This window comes from Podarcis bocagei (genome assembly GCF_964188305.1).
Source record: "Podarcis bocagei genome assembly, chromosome: 12".
Classification (NCBI taxonomy): domain Eukaryota; kingdom Metazoa; phylum Chordata; class Lepidosauria; order Squamata; family Lacertidae; genus Podarcis; species Podarcis bocagei.
This window is the reverse complement of record NC_138137.1, coordinates 54,647,183-54,666,125: the sequence shown is the minus strand read 5'-3', so window position 1 is coordinate 54,666,125 and position 18,943 is coordinate 54,647,183. Positions and strand designations below refer to the sequence as shown.

At 44.8% G+C, this 18,943-nt stretch overlaps 2 protein-coding genes across 2 annotated transcripts in view; one reads left to right on the top strand and one right to left on the bottom strand.

The window, feature by feature from the left end:
• The window catches only part of LOC308569638 (vasoactive intestinal polypeptide receptor 1-like), a 39,381-nt gene extending 20,471 nt beyond the window's left edge, over positions 1–18,910 (top strand). Inside the window, exons 7-13 of the mRNA XM_081163797.1 lie at positions 3,453–3,606; positions 6,987–7,047; positions 9,765–9,837; positions 10,959–11,050; positions 13,086–13,215; positions 14,638–14,679; positions 17,530–18,910. Coding sequence (XP_081019923.1) covers positions 3,453–3,606; positions 6,987–7,047; positions 9,765–9,837; positions 10,959–11,050; positions 13,086–13,215; positions 14,638–14,679; positions 17,530–17,712 — 735 coding nt within the window. The 3' untranslated portion in view covers positions 17,713–18,910. The remainder of the gene's footprint in view (positions 1–3,452; positions 3,607–6,986; positions 7,048–9,764; positions 9,838–10,958; positions 11,051–13,085; positions 13,216–14,637; positions 14,680–17,529) is intronic.
• Positions 1–18,943, bottom strand: part of ADCYAP1R1 (ADCYAP receptor type I) — a 391,549-nt gene that overhangs the window by 211,350 nt on the left and 161,256 nt on the right. The window lies entirely within an intron of this gene.

The window sequence follows — 18,943 nt, the reverse complement described above, 5'->3', positions numbered from 1 at the left end:
ATGTACAGACTGGAAGCATGAGCAGATTACTAGTCCCAAGCAAAACCAGTCCATCACTTCCTCAAGAGCAGAAAAGTTCTTTCCATCAGCAGAAAGCTTCACTTACCAACCTTTCCCAGTTGTGGCTGGGATGCTCTCCCCAGGGAGGTCCACCTGGTGCCATCACCGACAGCCTGTGGCCATTTTTCAGCTGCCGAGGTTTCCCATTGTATGAGCTGTTTGACAGTGGAAGGTGGTCGATTCTCCTTCTTTGGACGTTTTCAAACAGAGATTGGATAGTCAACCATCAAGGATTCTTTAGCTGTGATTCAGATGACGAGGGCCGGATTTAGGTTTGATGAGGCCCTAAGCTACTGAAGGTAATGGGGCCCTTTATATGTCCAGCTGTCCTTTGTCAACAACAAATTGTCACTGTTTTTTGTGTTGAATATATGCTATATGGTAATTTATGGACCTCATAGGTATCTCAAGCCATTTGCACATGTTGCCATGCTACCAGTCTATGCAGAATGTAGGCACCCTATATATAGAAAGGAGCAAACCAGTGATATTTTAGGGAGCAGGCTAGCAGGCGGGGCCCATTACGTACATCATAGGAGCCTACACAACACAAAACACTGTTGCTGTATGTAGGTTTCATTTTATTTATTTATTTTCTCATGTTTTGGAAATGTACATCCAGGTTTTTCCCCCTTTAATTTTTTTGGGGGCCCCCAAGAGAGTGGGGCCCTAAGCTATAGATTGTTCAGCTTATACGTAAATCCGGCACTGCAGATGACCTTTGGGATCCCATCCAACTCTCCGATTCTATGATTTTATAATGATAATCATCCCTGCCAGGAGAAGAAAAAGGTCACAGCCCTCAATCGAATGTTGCTCTGCGGAAAACATTACCTGGTGAAAGAACCTCCTTGTCATATATTACACTCATTCCAAAGACAGAGACTGAAAAGACTCAACTTAAAAACTACCGCCCAATATCATTACTTAATGTGGATTACAAAATTTTTGCAGAAATTTTGGCAAAAAGATTGAAAAGAGTATTGATGGAAAAGATTCATAAGGACCAAGCAGGCTTTCTCCCAAAAAGGCATTTATCAGATAATGTAAGGAATATAATTGACATTTTGGAATTGCTGGAGGTGAATATAAACACTAAAGCAGTTTTGATTTTTGTGGACGCGGAGAAAGCCTTTGACAATATTTCTTGGAGTTTTATGAAAAAGAATCTTCATGGGATGGGGGTAGGCCAAGGATTTGAGAATGGTATGGGTGTGATATATTCTGAACAAAAAGCCAAGCTGATTGTAAATAATGTAGTAACTGAAGAATTTAAGATAGAAAAAGGGACACGACAAGGGTGCCCAATTTCCCCATTGCTTTTTATATCAGTCCTGGAGGTTTTGCTAAATATGATTAGAGATGACCAGCAAGTTAAAGGTGTACAGGTCGGAGCCAAACATTACAAGTTAAGGGCCTTTGCAGATGACTTAGTTTTGACCTTACAAGAGCCAGACACTAGTACGAAAAGGGTGTTGGAGATAATTCAACAATTTGGCCAGGTGGCTGGATTTAAATTGAATAAACAAAAGACTAAAGTTTTAGGAAAAAAAACTTGACAGTTATGGAGAGGGAGAAATTCCAGAATGAAACAGGTTTGACAGTGGTTAAGAAGGTGAAATACCTAGGGGTTCATCTGACATCTAAAAACTTGAACTTATATAAAGACAATTATGAAAAATGTTGGTCAGAAATCAAAAAAGATCTTGAAATATGGTCAAATCTGAAATTGTCAATGTTAGGCCGAATTGCAGTTATTAAGATGAATGTATTGCCTAGAATGTTATTTTTGTTTCAAACTTTGCAAATCCTTGACAAGATGGATTGTTTCAAGAGGTGGCAGAAAGACATTTCGAAATTTGTCTGGCAGGGCAAAAAGCCCAGAATAAAATTTAAAATATTGACAGATGCAAAAGAAAGAGGGGGATTTGCCCTGCCGGACTTAAAATTGTATTATGAAGCAGCAGCGTTTTGCTGGCTGAAAGAGTGGATGCTCCTCGAGAATACAGACATTTTGGACTTGGAAGGTTTTAATAATGCATTTGGTTGGCATGCATATTTATGGTATGACAAAATTAAGGTGCATAGGGTCTTTAAAAATCATATTGTTAGAAAAGCATTGTTTAATGTTTGGATAAGATATAAAGATTTGTTGGAAAATAAAACCCCTAGATGGTTGTCACCCTTGGAGGCTAAAGCATTGAAAAAGCTCAATATGGCGGCCGGATGGCCAAAGTATTGGGAAATTCTGGAACAAGAAGGAGATAAATTGAAGTTACAGAGTCATGAGAAATTGAAAACCAAGGTACGAGATTGGCTCCATTATTATCAAATAATGGAGGTGTACAAACAAGATAAGAAAATCGGCTTCCAGGTGGAGAAATCAAAATTAGAAACTGAACTATTAGAACCCAATACTAAGAATTTATCAAGAATGTATAATTTGTTGCTGAAGTGGAACACACAAGATGAAACAGTTAAATCAGTTATGATTAAGTGGGCACAAGACATTGGTCATAACATTATGTTTGCTGACTGGGAATGGTTGTGGAACACCGGGATAAAATTCACGGCATGTAATGCCTTAAAGGAAAATATTATGAAAATGATTTATAGGTGGTACATGACCCCAGTCAAGCTAGCAAAGATTTACCATTTGCCTGACAATAAGTGTTGGAAATGTAAAGAATCTGAAGGTACTTTTTATCACCTTTGGTGGACGTGCCCAAAGATTAAGGCCTTCTGGGAAATGATATATAATGAAATGAAAAAGGTACTTAAATGTACTTTCCCTAAGAAACCAGAGGCCTTCCTCTTGGGCATTGTCGGCCAATTGGTGTTAAAGAGAGATAGAATTTTTTTTATGTATGCTACAACAGCAGCAAGAATTCTCATCGCAAAGTATTGGAAGACACAAGAGCTACCCACTCTGGAAGAATGGCAGATGAAAGTGATGGACTACATGACACTCGCTGAGATGACTGGCAGAATCCGCGACCAGGGGAAGGAGACGACGGAAGAATACTGGAAGAAATTTAAAATCTATCTTAAGGACCATTATAAACTTGATGAATCTTAAAATGTCAAGGCTTTGAGAATGAAAGGGTTACAGCGACATAAGAATAGATTGAAGGAAAGATTAGTAAGACATATCCTTGACAGAATCATTAGAAGTTGCTGAAAAATTTTGGACATTGGGATGCAGAAAGGGGAGGTATGGGGGAGTCCGAGAAACAAGGTCTAAGAAAATAAGGTTATGAAATTATACATGTTTGTATGTCTTTTTATATGTTTGTATGGTGTTAAATTTTTTTTGTAAAATTAATAAAAATCAATTTTTTTAAAAAAGAAAGAACCTCCTTGTCTGAAATGAAACTTGTTTTGTCCTGCAGGTGGCATGCAAGTCTGCGGTGGCTTTCTTCCAGTTCAGCATCCTAGCCAACTTCTTCTGGTTGCTGGTCGAGGGCATGTATCTGCAAACCCTACTGATGCTGACCTTTGTGTCGGACAAACAGTACGCATGGAGTTTCATCCTGATTGGCTGGGGTTAGTAGACGGCTTTGACTTCTGTGTCCAGGGCAGCTGTCTACCAGCTCCGTCTGGTACGCAGGCTGAGACCCTACCTGCCTGCACGCTGTCAGTCTCGCCAGAGTGGTACATGGTTATCTCCCACTTGGACTACTGCAATGCACTCTATGTGACAAGACAGAAGTACTGTTTTGTGGGGTGTGGGGGACTCCCTGTTCCTGAATGGGGCAACTGTGCCCCTGAAGGACCAGGTGTGCAGCCTGGGAGTCATTTTGGACCCCCTCTGTCCATGGAGGTGCAGGTCAATTCTGTGTCCAGGGCAGTTATCTACCAGCTCCATCTGGTACACAAGCTGAGATCCTACGAGCCTGCACACTGTCAGTCTTGCCAGAGTGGTGCATGCTCTGGTCATCTCCCACTTGGACTACTGCAATGCGCTCTACGTGGGGCTACGTGGAGCGTCTCCACCCCCATCATTCTGCCCAGACACTGAGGTCCAGTTCTGAGGGCCTTCTAGTAGTTCCCACACTGTGAAAAGCAAAGTTACAGGGAACCAGACAGAGGGCCTTCTCGGTGGTGGCACCTGCCTTGTGGAATGCCCTCCCATCAGATGTCAAGGAAATAAATAACTATCTGACTTTCAGACGACATCTGAAGGCAGCCCTGTTTAGGGAAGTTTTTAATGTTTGATGTTTTATCATGTTTTTAATATTCTGTTGGTAGCTGCCCAGAGTGGCTGGGGAAACCCAGCCAGATGACCAGGGTATAATAATAATAATAATAATAATAATAATAATAATAATAATTACAGTGGTGCCTCGCAAGACGAAAAGAATCCGTTCTGTGATTCTCTTCGTCTAGCGGTTTTTTCATCTTGCGAAGCAAGCCCATTGAAGGATTAGCGGATTAGCGCTATTAGCGGCTTTTAGCGGCTTTTAGCAGCTTATCTGCTGATCGGATCAGCTGATAAGTAGCTTAGCGGCTTAGAAAAAGGGAGGGAAAAGGGAAAAAAAACCCAGCAGGAACTTGCAAGACATTGTCGTCTTGCGAAGCAAGCCCATAGGAAATTCGTTTTGCGAAGCACCTTCAAAACGGAAAACTCTTTCGTCTAGCGAGTTTTCCATCTTGCGAGGCATTCGTCTTGCGGGGCACCACTGTACTATTATTATTATTTATTGACATTCCCTCTCACCTAACCGAACTGGATTCCAAATTCTTCCTCCCACCCCCTGCTAAGATCGGCAAGCACACTTGGTGTTTTTGCATCAAGCCAAGGGTGATGAACTCCAGATTTTGTTGGACTATGATTTCCATCAACCTCCATTGGCCATGCCAATGCTGATGGGAATTGAAGTCCAATCTTCTGGAGGGAGAACTACATTGCATGTCACTGCGTTAAGTAAACCAACACCTTATCCTTGCCTACGGGTTTGGGACACTTGGAGATGTCTTCTCTGCATCCAGTCGCGTTGGTGTGTCTCAGAATTTTCAGAAACAAATCAACTTCAGTAATTATTTCCCCAAGCAATTTGACTTCTCACCCTTACCTCTATGGTGTTTTTATTCCAACCCTTTTTTTCTACCGCGTTAGAGCGTGTTCTCCTTCACGGAGAGCACGTGTTGCGGTGGGGGCTGCCAGGACACTCCAAAGTTGGGGGCGGGCTAATTGATCATTGGCCACTGATGCGATTGGGGCTTCCCTTGTTGTTGGGAAGAAGTTAATGTTGCCATTTGTTGATTGACAGCCAGAAATGCTAAAACTCCTTGCACGGGGCTAGGGCTTCCTCTTTTCGCCCGTGCATCGGATTGTCTGTCCCTCCCTCCCTAGAATAGGGTTGTTTGCTTTGACCTTCTATGCCTGTCATGGGGTCATCTGCTTTGGGGCAGGGGCCTGGTGGGAATTTTGTCCATCTGGCTGATTGGCTGGGGCCATTTGATTTTTGCCTACTGCGTAGCAAATCGTCACAACTTGTAAGGTTCGCGGTTAGGCATTGGTTTATGGTTTGGTTGGTTGAGGGGCATGGATTGGCTGTGCCTGCCCCTCTAATGCTGCTACTGCAAGAGTATTTCGTTAAAGGAATCGGGGGCTAATTATTGCTTGTCCACTCTGCCAAGGGGGCTCGGGCCATAGCAATCAGCTCCTGGTTGCATTTGGGGAGGTTCCCTGCTCCGACGCTACCCCCGAGTGTATTCCCCTTATCTGACTTTCACATTGTGCGGAATGTCAGTCTGTCCCCCATGGTGGGGGCAGATTGTCGCAACCAATGCCTAAGCAACCACTCACAAATTTGTATTTTAATAAAGTTGTGGCCAAAATTATGCCAAAAATCTTAAACAAAAATTCTGTGTCATGTGTGAGTTATTGGGGTGGTCCTGGGGACCTCGACACGCAACATACTTTAATCTAATACATATTTCCTCTTTTACAATCATAATCCTTTTCCCTTCTGCTGCTCATATTTTGACTCCTGACTGTGATTTCATTTACCAGGCGTGTATTAGGGCTTTCTTAAGCAAAGCATAGCTGATTCATTGGATGAGTTTTAGTGGATTTGTTGATCCGGCCCTGTGATTAAGGTGTGTGCATTCATTTCTTGACAAATAAAAATGGAATCAAACAGATCCTCTTTTCATTTTTTTGTGAAATAAATGGCAAGGGTATGATGGATTGATTACAGTGGTGCCTTGGGTTGCATACGCTTCAGGTTACAGACTCCACTAACCCAGAAATATTACCTCGGGTTAAGAACTTTGCTTCAGGATGAGAACAGAAATTGTGCAGCGACAGCAGGAGGCCCCATTAGCTAAAGTGATGCTTCAGGTTAAGAACAGTTTCAGGTTAAGAATGGACTTCCGGAATGAATTAAGTATGTAACCAGAGGTACCACTGTAATTGCATTTGTATAATATAGTCCACCTTTTACTCCAAGGAGTTCAAGTTGGAGTGCAGGGAACTCCCTCTCCTCATTTAAATGGCTCAGGACCGCAATACCTCAAGGACCGCCTCTTTCCATATAAAGCTACCTGGACCCTGAGTTCATCCTCTGAGGTCCGTCTTCATGTGCCTCCTCCTCGAGAGGTCTGGAGGGTGGCAACATGAGAACGGGGCCTTCTCTGCAGTGGCTCGCCCTCTGTGGAATGCTCTCCCCAGGGAAATTTGCCTTGCGCCTTCATTATACAACTTTAGGCGCCAGGCAAAAACGTTCCTTTTCAACCAGGCCTTTGCCTGACTTGAGCTACATCCTATGTCCTTTTAAAATGTGTTTTTTGGGGGGAGGGGCTATTGGCTTGTTGTTTATCTTTTTATTATGTATTTTGTGGTTTTATATATTGATTTTATTATATTTTACTTTTACCTATGACTGTTATTTAATCTGCTCTCCCCCCCTTTGTTTCAGGAGCACCAGTGATCATAACATTGATCTGGATCTTGAGCAGGATTTACAAACAGAATACTGGGTGATTTATTAATTTTTTTTTGCTGCTAGATTTTCACAAAATGATTACAGGAAGATGTTCCAAGTTTTCATTCAGTCTCAGAAATTTAAATGCTGAAATTTTAAAACAGGGGGGACCAAGGTCTCCGGAGGTGAAATTAATGGAAGTGATAAAGGGGGGGGGGGTTATATTCAGGTTTGCTTGCAATTTAAAGATAAATTCATCCAACCAAGACGCAGCTATTCTTCAAAATCTGCACTTCTCTGAATTTTGCAATGCAGTTTTGTACACAAACCATGTATACAAAAATGGACATATTAGGGAAGAAGCATTTAATATGTCCATTAAAATACATATATTATAAAAATAACACAAAATGCATTTTATTATGAAACATTGCCTGCAGGAATTGTTACGTTAGCCAAAACCGCATGCAAAAATGTGATACTAAAGAGAAATTTGCATTATGATTCTGACAAATTTTCACAAGAATTTTTTTTTAATGCAACAATTACCGCAGAAATGCAGAGGACTGAATTCAATAATTATTTAAAAAGAGAAACGAACACACAGTGAAATGGACAAATTTATCCATCCCTAATTTAGGGCACTACGACAACTGTGAATTGAGAATCGGGAATGGACATAGCTCAGCACTGAAGACCTCCTTTGTGAGAAGGTTCCTGGATTGATCTCCAACATTTTGACATAGGGAGGTCCGATTTCTGAAACTCTTGAGAGGTGCTAACAATGAGCTAGATGGATCAGTTTGTGGGGATGATTAGGGAGGCAGGAGAGGATATGTTATTTAATGATATCCTTCCTAACTTGCTCTAGCAAGTTCCATATTCTAACAGAGTTCCAAACATCCTCCTTTTTGAATTATGCAGCGATCAGCTTGTTGCTGACTCATCTGAGTCTTACTATTAAAGATTTCTTCCTGGTAAAATCCCTTCTAATCCCTCTTAAAAAGAATAAACACAAGAATCTAATTAATGTTAATACAGTCATACCTCGGGTTGAAGTAGCTTCCTTTGGGATAAGTATTTTCGGGTTGCGTGCAGCGGCGACCCGGAAGTAACAGAGCACGTTATTTCCGGGTTTCGCCATTCGCGCATGTGCAGATGTTCAAAATGACATCACACACATGCGCAGAAGCGGCTAATCACAACCTGCGCTCACGCAGATGCGCGGGCGTGGTTTGCATTCACTTCTGGATGTGAACAGGGCTTCGGAACAGATCCCGTTCACATCCAGAGGTACCACTGTATAAAAGTAGTTTACTCACAGATTCATTCAGGGTCACAGACATAGCCCTGAAGGCAGGCTTAGGTTACATAACAACTAGAACTATTCCATAAAGAAGTTAGTCCCAAGTGACTGTGACTAAGCAGTAACTTTTCCAAACACACAGCAACATACAAAATGAAGAAGACACACTGATCAGAACATGGAGGCCATGTGCTCCTCCATGCTAGTGTTGGGATTTTTAAGCCTTATCAGGAGAAACTGGCCATTCTCCAGGCACCCGGCTTGATAATCTCCGGTTGACCTCCCTGTCTGCATTCTCCGGCAGGATACAGGCTAGGTCACAATCGGCGATCCTTCCCAGCGTGAGAAGAACACACCACTCTTCCCTGCCCCCCCCCCCAGGCAGGGGAAAGAGATAGACAGAAACGTATTTACATGCCTTTATTTCTGTCTTTGCAGCATTACAGAAAAACACGTCTGCTCTCTTCAAACAAGCAGCCGAGAGACAAACTCCTCCTGTACTTCCTGTACAGCTCATATTACACTCTGAGCTAATTTCCGGTGCTTTGCACTGAGAACAGACTGTCCCTCTGTTTCCCATGGAACAGTCCCAACATTCCCATTATGTTTTGCTTTCAAGCTAGCAGCTCGCGGCCGCATTGCTTTCATATCGTAACATGTACAACAGACCTCACCCTTTTCAAGTCACATGTAATGGAAGTCTGTCCCAGCTCAGGAGGAAACAGGAAGTCTTCTCCTGAGTGGTACAAAACATCCCCTAATATGTCCACTGTAGGAATGTTGTACTTGATTTCAGTTTTACATCCCAGACAGTTGGTCATCTAAATCTCTTACCTCTCTCTGGTACTGATTCTTGTGTTAAAGGAAGCAGAAATATTAAGAGTGACTGATAGCCGAGACAAGAAGGAAGGGTTTTTACATTGGTATATATTGGTACCTTCTCAAACTAAATCTGTCCCGGAAGTCCATTCCAAAACCAAAGCGTTCCAAAACCAAGGCGTGATTTCCCATAGGAAGTAATGCAAAAGGGATTAATCCGTTCCAGACTTTTAAAAACAACCCCTAAAACAGCAATTTAACATGAATTTTACTATCTAACGAGACTGTTGATTCATAAAATGAAAGCAATAAACAATGTACTGCAGTCACACCATCAATCAATTGGTAGCTGAACTGGGTTCCGCACAGTCACAAAAACGATAGGAAAGAGCTGCAAAAACAAAAACGCAAAATAAATAGCAAAAACAGACAGGCCTCAGCGTAAGACTTGAAACGGAAGCGTGGCACTCAAAATGGAGCATGTTTGGCTTCCGAAAAAAGTTCACAAACCGGAACACCAAGGCGTTTGAGAACCAAAGTACCACTGTACAAAGCACGACAGTCATCAAATGGCCGAGGAGGTGGAGGAAGTCTCTTCTTTCAAGGTAATAGACACAATTTGTTTCTTTTTTTGTTGGCTCTTTTAGATGCTGGGATGATGATGAGGAGAGCTTTGCAGTCCTCTGGATCATCAAAGGACCTATCCTTTTAACCGTCATAGTGAGTTTTCCTTTTGATCAAATGAATGCTTTGAAAAACAGAAAGCCCAGCAATTGTCGTCAGTCATTGGGGGGTCACTGGGCTGTGTGCCGCCCTTGCACCCTTTGAGATGTTAAGAACCTAAGGCCCCCCTCCTTCTCTATGAAGTGGGATATTGCTCAGTCAGGGTGAGGAATTCCCCCAATTTTTGTCTGTTTGATTTGGCTGAGGAAGTACACAGCTCCCTGATTACCATGGATGGAGATGGTTGTTTTTTGGCTGAATGTACAGATTATGGTTGCTTAGCCAGATGTTTGGGTACACAGCTCTGAACCACAGGAAACCTAGATTCCACATTCATGCAGAATGTCCTTGACAACCCCTTGCAACAGAACCATCTGTGTTACTAAATCAAGGCCTTGCGAGTTTGCAGGGGACTTGTCGGTCATCTAAAGGGACGCGGGTGGTGCTGTGGGTTAAACCACAGAGCCTTGGACTTGCTGATCAGAAGGTTGGCGGTTCAAATCCCCACAACGGGGTGAGCTCTCGTTGCTCGGTCCCTGCTCCTGCCAACCTAGCAGTGCGAAAGCACGTCAAAGTGCAAGTAGATAATTAGGTACCGTTCCGGCGGGAAGGTAAACGGCATTTCCATGCGCTGCTCTGGTTCGCCAGAAGTGGCTTAGTCATGTTGGCCACATGACCCGGAAGCTGTACGCCGGCTCCCTCGGTCAATAAAGTGAGATAAGCTCCGCAACCCCAGAGTCAGTCGGTCACGACTGGACCGAATGGTCAGGGGTCCCTTTATCTTTACCTGTGGGTCATCTATCCCACATGAACAGTTCAGTAAAGGAGATCTAGAGAAAAACCAAGCCCAATTACTGGTTTTCCAGCTTCTGGCTGAAGACCTTGAGTGGAAGAAAGCTGACTACCACCACTCTAGGTACTTGGTTGTCTTCTTGCCATCAGAAATATTCTCCAAATCTACCCTCTTGTTTTAGATTTCATAGAGAGGAAGGGCTGTATCTTACACTTGTTTCTCTCATTTGGATACAATCCGAGGTTATTTCTTGGTAAAGTAATGCGACCTGGAAATGTATTTACTAAGCTTTGGTGGATGCTGAGATTCCCTCTTGTCACTCTAGATGAACTTTGCTATCTTTCTCAACGTCATCCGGATTTTGGTGCAGAAATTAAAATCTTCAAAGACTGGAGGAAGGCATACAAGGCATTTTGTGTAAGTGGCCAAACCTTTCATCCTCACAAGCCGGAGAGGTTAGACCCCGATTGTACAGCATACACCAGGGTTGAGCAATCTGTGGACCTCCAGATGTTGATGAGCTTCAGCTCCTATTAGCCAACACATGGCCAAAGATCAGGGATGGTGGACATTGCAATCTAACAGCATCTGGAAGGCCACAGCTTCTCTGTCCCTGCTGTACAATAAGCAGATTTCTGCCAAAGTTGTGGCTTATGTGGTAGTTGGGCAGATTCATGAAGCAGGAGGAAGGTTGAGTTGTCCCTGTACAACTCTGTGCATGGGTGGGACACCAAGAGCAGCTCTCTACCACCACCAGACCTGAACCTTAAATACCAACAGGGCTTGCTGCTGAGTTAAAATGCGTAAGTGTCAGAGACCGTGCTGAGTAGGAATGGTGGGAGTCTCCCCCTGCTCCTGATTCGGATCCTGAATCTTCCCAGGAGCAGGAGGACACAATAGATTGGGTATAGTGGTTTGCAGAGGGACATAGTTCAGAAGGCAGAAGTTGGGAAATATTGAATGCGGAACAGCTAGGACAGGGGTTGGCAAGATTTACTGGCCATGGGCCGAATCACTCCCACGGAAATTGTCCGTGGGCCAGACTGGCACAGCGCGATGCCAGAAATTGCATCTGCACATGTCCACGGTGCCGGAAATCACTTCTGTGCATGCCAAAAATTGCGCCTGCGCAGAAGCGATTTTCAGAGTCTGGTCATGCGCAGCCGCCATTTCTGGTGCCACTCGGTGAGTCCCCATGCCACGCTGCGCTGGTTTAGCGCAGTGCGCGGGGGACTTGCCGAGCGGGTGGCTCGGTTTGCAGGCGGCTCATGGGCCGGTAAAATGGACTTTGTGGGCCGCATGTTGCTGACCCCTGAGCTAGGAGAAGAAACACAGGAAAAGAGAGGGTTAACGATTCACAGTCTCTGGATAGCATTCACCCCCCTTCTCCAAAGTCTCAGAAAGTGGCAGAACAGAAAGCACAGAGGGTACAAACTCAGACGTAGGAACGACAAAGTTTAATAGGGACAGAAGAGGGTGGAATCCTTAATTGGGAGCACCACCATTTTAGGAGATGTGTTCTTTGTTCTCTCGCTGTGATTATTAAAGTTTATAAGAAAACTCCTTTTACTTTGTTCTGCTTATCTACTGCCATGGGGGAGAAAGCCAATTCCCTGAAGCCTGACACAGTGTCAGGAGTCCAGGTTCCCAGGTTGGTAACCCAGTAATTAAAAAGGAGGATTTATTGCGAAAACAAACAGATAGCTCTGGACAGCTGTAACTCAAATGGCCCTTCTGAAGACTGCTTCCGGTCTCTACAGAATATATTGAACTTTCACACCTTACATCTCTTGTTTTGCTTCCTAACAGCCCTCCCATTCGCCGACTCCTCAGAATTATTGGATCATCTCCCTCCTCTTCCTTTTCAGAGAGACTCTCTGTGTGTCTATTTGCACCTATTTGAGCTTCCGGAGAGCTTTGGCTGCGTTCTAGCCTGCTCTTCGCTACTGCCTTATCAGCTGGCCCGTCAAGGTCAGGAAGAGTCGGAGTCTGCAGCTGCCGGCTCTCCCCTGCCTGACTAACATCAAAGCCTCCCTGTTCCTGGCTGCTCTCTACAGTTGGCTGCAAACCTTCACTTGGAGCTGGCTCATTCCTGACACACAGGGGTTTTGCGGAAACCACATTCAGGAGCAGTGCACCAGAAGACTCTTCTGGTGTATTTTCTGTTCTGCTACCTCAGTGGAGGGTGACACCCTGATCCACAAGCTACGCATACCTTCCCCATGAATGAGAACTCCTGCCATCATTTTTTAATCCACCACTACCACCCCAGTGTCCTGTGGAAGTCTTTTCCACATTGGAAGCACCTTCCCTGCCTGAGAAACTTTGTATTCCCCTGCAGAACCCAGTCAGCAAACTGCCACCTGGCTGCCCCCCCCCCCCCGGTCATTTCACAGGAAACACCTGCGTGGCCTTTTCTGAACTTATATCCCATCCACATTCTCTCTTTCAGGAGACTAGCAAAATCGACGTTGCTGCTCATCCCTCTCTTTGGGGCTCACTACATCATCTTTGCCTTCTTTCCAGAGAGCATTGGGGTGGTCGCCAGGCTGTACATTGAGCTAGGCTTGGGTTCCTTTCAGGTAAGAGTTGGGGAAGGGCTGCAGGTCAGCGGTAGAGCATCCGCCGTTGCCTGCAGAAGGTCGCAGGTTCAATCTCCAATAACATCTCCTGGCAGGGCTGGAGTAAACCTCTGTCTCTGGACCCCTGGAGAGATGCTGTCCATTGGTGTGGACAATACTGAGCAAGATGAGCCAATTATCTGATGGTATAAGACGGCTCCCAGTGTTCCTATAGTATACAGCAGGCACATCCAACTCCCAAGAGACTGTGATCTACGCCCAGTATAAAAAAATCTGGCAGTGATCTACACATTGTCATTGAAGGGAGGAAGAGTGTGCGTGGGGTGTGTGTGTGGAAGGGGAGGATTGCCCATAGTTGTTGAGCTTTCCCTGGGGAGGAATGATGAGGGTTGTGGATAAGGATCCCCCGGGGATGTCTGGTATACAGGAAGTCTGCAGCGCAATGGTAGAGCATCTGCCATCCATGCAGAAAGTTAAAGCTCCAAATTGTTAGAATTCCTGCTCCGTGATTGCAGTCATGGGATTTTTGTCTATCACATGACTTTGTATGTTCTGACTCCACAGAGTGGGAAGTGACGGAGACAGGATGTTTGTGTCACTGTGTTCTGTGAAGTGGGACTATTGTCCGTTGTTCTTTTTCTCTTTGCTGTCTGATGCTAGAGAGAGAGGGAGCCATGTTACAGTGCTCCGTGTGTGTTTATATGTAAATAAAGTCGATTAGCCAAAATGCTGAGTTGCTGAGGTCTGTCACGCAAGCTGTGAAGACTCTGCGGATCCCTAAGTGTGCTGATGTCTGTTGGCATCGGTCGCTGTGATGTTCAGGCAGAAGAAAGCTTTTGAAGCTCCCAAACGATTGACTAGGAGGGAGAGAGCATGCCAGTTAGGCATGTGTCTCTACCAGGGTCCTACTCGAGTGTAGGATGAGCTCCTGACACAAATATCTCTAGACAGGGCTGGGAATGTCCCCTGCCTGCAATCCTAGGAAGACTATGCCAGACAGCTGGACCTACAATTGGATGGACCAATGATCTGTCTCAGTATAAGACAAATTCCTACGCTCCTGAGAACTGGAAGCCGGAGAGGCTTGCTCCTGTTGGAAGCTATCAAAAAGCAAGCTCCTGGAGAAATAAGCATTTCCTGATGCTTTCCACTTTCTGGCTCAAAATGGGAGCATTTCCCTCTTTCAATATGTGTTTGTGTGTAGCCAAGAAGAGCCCGGCTGGATCAGACCAAAGTTCACTTAGTCCAGCATCCTCTTTTCTGACATAGACCAACCAGATGTCTCTAGAAAGGTGACAAGCAGGGGCAAGAAAAGAACAGTCCTTGTGCGCAGGTGCCTTGCCCATTTTCGTATCAAACCACATTTGTTTGGTAGGTGTGTGCTTCTCTCACAATTCTCTTCTCTATCTTTCTCTTTCATAGGGCTTTGTTGTCGCTCTCCTGTACTGTTTCTTAAATGGAGAGGTAAGTGGAAATGAGAAAGTGCTGGTTTTTTGACCTATAAAGCCTTATGCAGCTCAGGACCCCAGTACCAGGGGCGTAGGAAGGGGTGTGTGGTGGGGGCGGTCAGCCCCAGGTGTCATCCCAGAGGGGGGCGACAAAATCCTGCCGGGCAGATGGTGACACTGTGCCACGATCAGACACCCACCAGGAGGATCGCGCAACCGTGCTGCAATTGGACCCCTGCCGGGAGAATCACGCCACTGCGCCGATTGCCCTGCCCCTTGGGTGGATCGTTCCCACCCCTGGGTGCATGGCATGTGCACCGCTCCGGGTACCCGAGCAGCTAGCTCCGCCACTGCCCAGTACCTGAAGGACCATCTCCCCCCCCCCCAGTGAATGTACCAGACCTGGCAATCATCACCTGAGACCCTTCTCCATGTGCCCCCTGTTCAGAAGGTCCGGAAGGTGGCAACACAAGATCAGGGCCTCTTCAGTGGTGACTCCTCGCTTGGCACATTTTGCTGGTCCCGAGGGTTAACCGTGCGGCAAGGTCCGAGTCCAGTCCGAGGTCGAGGGTGCGGTATGGAGGCTGTCCATCAAAGCTGAAGCTGGGTCCAAGGCAGGGAGTCGGGTGAGGTCAGGAACTCAGGCAGGAACAGGCTACCAACAACGTTGCTTCTGCAACTTGGGACTGGGGCTAGCTGGCTTTTATCTGCCCTGAGGCACAGGGTGGCCCTGATCCTCTGGTGACTCGCCTCTCCTGGCCTGGAGGCGAGCACTCCTCCTGCGGGAACTTAGTTCCCTCCACCTCTCTGCCCTGAGCCTCTGCAGCTCAGAAGAGGGTGGAGGGTTACCAGACACTGAGGCAACCTCAGCTTCCCCTGACAGGGCTGAGAATGGAGCACCTGCAGGCAATGGGTCCTCCATCACCTCAGGAGCCAGAGCAGACTCAGCTGGTGCCTGCACCTGAGGATCCAGCACAGGTGAGGACCCTTCAGGCTCAGCTGGTTCTGGAGGCGGGGAACTCCTGTGCAGGCTGGGATTCCTCAGGTTCAGCCTCTGAGTCTGAATCCCAGGCCATCACACACATGCTCTTCCTGGAGAGGCTTACCAGGCACTGTCATTACCTAGCTTTATGTGCCAGGCGCCTGCATGTTTCTCTCACCCCACCCCCAGGCCTTTGGCTCTTAACTGCCTCCTGGAGTGGTTGGGATGCTTTAACTCAGGTTCTTAGAAATAAAAATAGGGTTTAGTTTTTTATTTATTCTCTTTAATGCTGATGTAGGAATGAAAAATCACGGGAGACGAGAGAGGCAGGTGTAACATGAGGCGTCTGTCTGGGCAGACCTTGAGAGCCTCTTTTATTGAATATTACAAGCATTGCTAACAGGTGGGCCTGTGGCTGATTGGTTGATACATACACACAGAAACTTGTGATTGGTTAACATAAGCACAAGGTGGGGATTACATGTGAGAGGTGGGATTTACATATGATCATTTATCACTGATACATTAAAGGCTGAGAATCGGAGCTAGAACTAGACAGGCATGAAGCCTCCTAATTGAATTGTAACTAGAGATTAATATGGCACAAACAATATAACAATCAAGTTCTGTAGATGTGGTCAGCTAGGCATGGAGAGCAGTTTCGTACAGTGTGTGCAAAAGCAGGGAAAAGCCTACAAGCAAAACTTCTCAGAAAGCATGAGAAAAGAGGAGCAAGGCTTCCCCAAAATGGAGCAGTTTTGTGCAGAAAGAGACTAACAGTTATGTGCAGAAAGAAGACTTCCCTTTATGCTGATTTTAATGCATGTGTTTGTTTGTTTGTTTGTTTGTGTATTGTAAGTCACTTTAAGTTACTTTGGTCAGAAAGTGGCCAACACATGGAATAAGTAAACAAATAAATAAGATAGAACAGAACCCTCTTTATGTATGCAACCACAACGGCGAGGGTTTTAATAACAAAAAAACTGGAAAGGTGATGTAATCCCCACAAAAACCGATTGGCAAGCAAAGATGATAGAATATTCAGAACTTGCAAGGATGACTGGGAGAATAAGAGGAGATTCTAACCAGAAATTTAGTAAAGATTGGACAATGTTCAAAGAATATCTTAAAAAGTACTGTAATAGCACAAATCTCTTGGCAGATTTGGACTGAGTCTTGAAGTTTAAGGAAATTATAAGGTTAAAACTTTTTCCTGATAATTAACTGAAAAGAATAATAAAAATGAAGTGCATATAGACTAGTAAGGTATAAAAAGCACAATGAGGTGAATCAGAAGTTAAGGGGTAATGAGGGATGTGGGTGGCACTGTGGTCTAAACCACAGAGCCTAAGGCTTGTCCATCAAAAGGTCGGCGGTTCGAATCCCCGCGACGGGGTGAGCTCCCATTGCTCAATCCCAGCTCCTGCCAAGCTAGCAGTTTGAAAGCACGTCAAAGTGCAAGTCGGATAACTCCATACTCTCCAACATTTCTCCGATGAAAATAATAATAATAATAATAATAATAATAATAATAATAATAATAATAATAATAATATTTATACCCCACCCTCCCCGGCCAAGATCGGGCTCAGGGTGGCTAACACCGAATATAAATATAGTAAAACAAAACAAAACAAAAAAACCCCAAAACAGTTGATTACAATATAAGTTAGAGTACAGTTTAAAATGCAACTTAAATAGGGACATCTTTAGGAAAAGTGGGACATTCCAGGATCAAATCAGAAACCAAGATGGCGTCTCTAAATCAGGGATGTCCCTTGAAAATAGGGACACTTCGAGGGTCTGACGTTAGGGGCTGTGTTTTGACTCTGTCCCAGCTGTAAGCCTCCATTTCCTTTCCTGCTGTTGCTTCCTCCATCTTAGGTCCAGGCCGAGTTCAAGAAATGCCTCCGGAAGTGGCACTACCGACATTACCTCAGCTTTGCCCGGGTGCATCGGCGCCTCTCCAGAGATAACAGCCCTGTTAATTACGTCACACAGTTATCTATGCTGGACAGAATCAGTCCCAAGAGGGGCGCCTGTCAGAATGGCCTGTCCTCTGTCTGAAGATGTTCCTCGCTTTCATGACCTCCAGGGTTTGGGGGGAGGGACTCAGCCCCCTTGTTCCAGCAGAAGTGGCAGCTGTATCAGAAGGCTTCCACCCTACAAGTGCCCTATGGGACCTAGAAGCCTTCAGACAGAAATTGCTAAGTCAGGGTCAGGTTGGCTGGCTGTTGTGATGTGGGTACCTCAGACAACACATCTTTTGCAGGAGGGTTAGTGCAATTAAAGTATATTTAAGGGCTCTCTGTTGTCCGAGTACAACAAAGCCACTAAAATAAAAATAAAAATGGATGTTTTGCAGTTAGGAAAGTGACAGGGAACTCCATGACTAATTCATGGGAATGTGGAGGGATTAGGGGGTTGTGGGGATGTTGGGGAAGATGAAAGCAGGGGGCCTGCAAGAACCTGCAGAACAAGAGAAGATGTTTTCATAATTCCCCAGAAGGTGAAAAGGGTGCTTAGCAGCAATGTGTAAGAGGAGAAAGGGGTAGGAGATTCCCAAAAGGGTGGTCTGTGTGCAAGGAAGCTTCCACAAAAGGATGAGGGTGGATTTGAGGTTGGAGGTGAAGACAGGGGTGAAGTGGGGCTACAGAGTAGAAAAGAGAAGTGGCTCCAGAAATCCCGTTAGGGAGGTGAAAAGCAAGCTTCATTGTTTCCACGGGATGGGAAGGGGAAGCTCTAGGGGAAGGGGAAAGTAGGGGAAATGGCAAGCAGAGCAAGCAGGGGCACAACCCCCTAGTATCAAATAAATATGCTGATATCAGAAATGCAGTCTGGCCATGTGTTTGTGTGTGTGATGCTTTAAATAAAAAACCCAGAAGCATGCTGATGAAGATGATGGATTTTTTGGAGCTAGCCGATCTGACTGGAAGAATCAGCGACCAGAAGGAGGAGGACTAACAGGAAGAATGAATGAAATTTAAAGACTATTTAGTTAAATATGTTTAGTTAATTTAATTGGAAAAGCTTGTAAATACCAGATAGGCTGAGGATTTTAATATGTAATGTGATGAATTAATACGTTGTAATGCTGAATTGAAAAGAAAGAAAGATGCTAAGTGAATAAGTTAACTTTATAAAAATATTGGTTTTGGAAAACCGTTATAAAATGATATACATTGAAATACAACCAGGGGAATATGAGGAAGTTACTTAATAATGTTACTAACGTTGGTTTAAATATAGTGGAGATTTATGTTTGTTTGTTCATTTGTTTGTTTGTTTGAATTTTTTG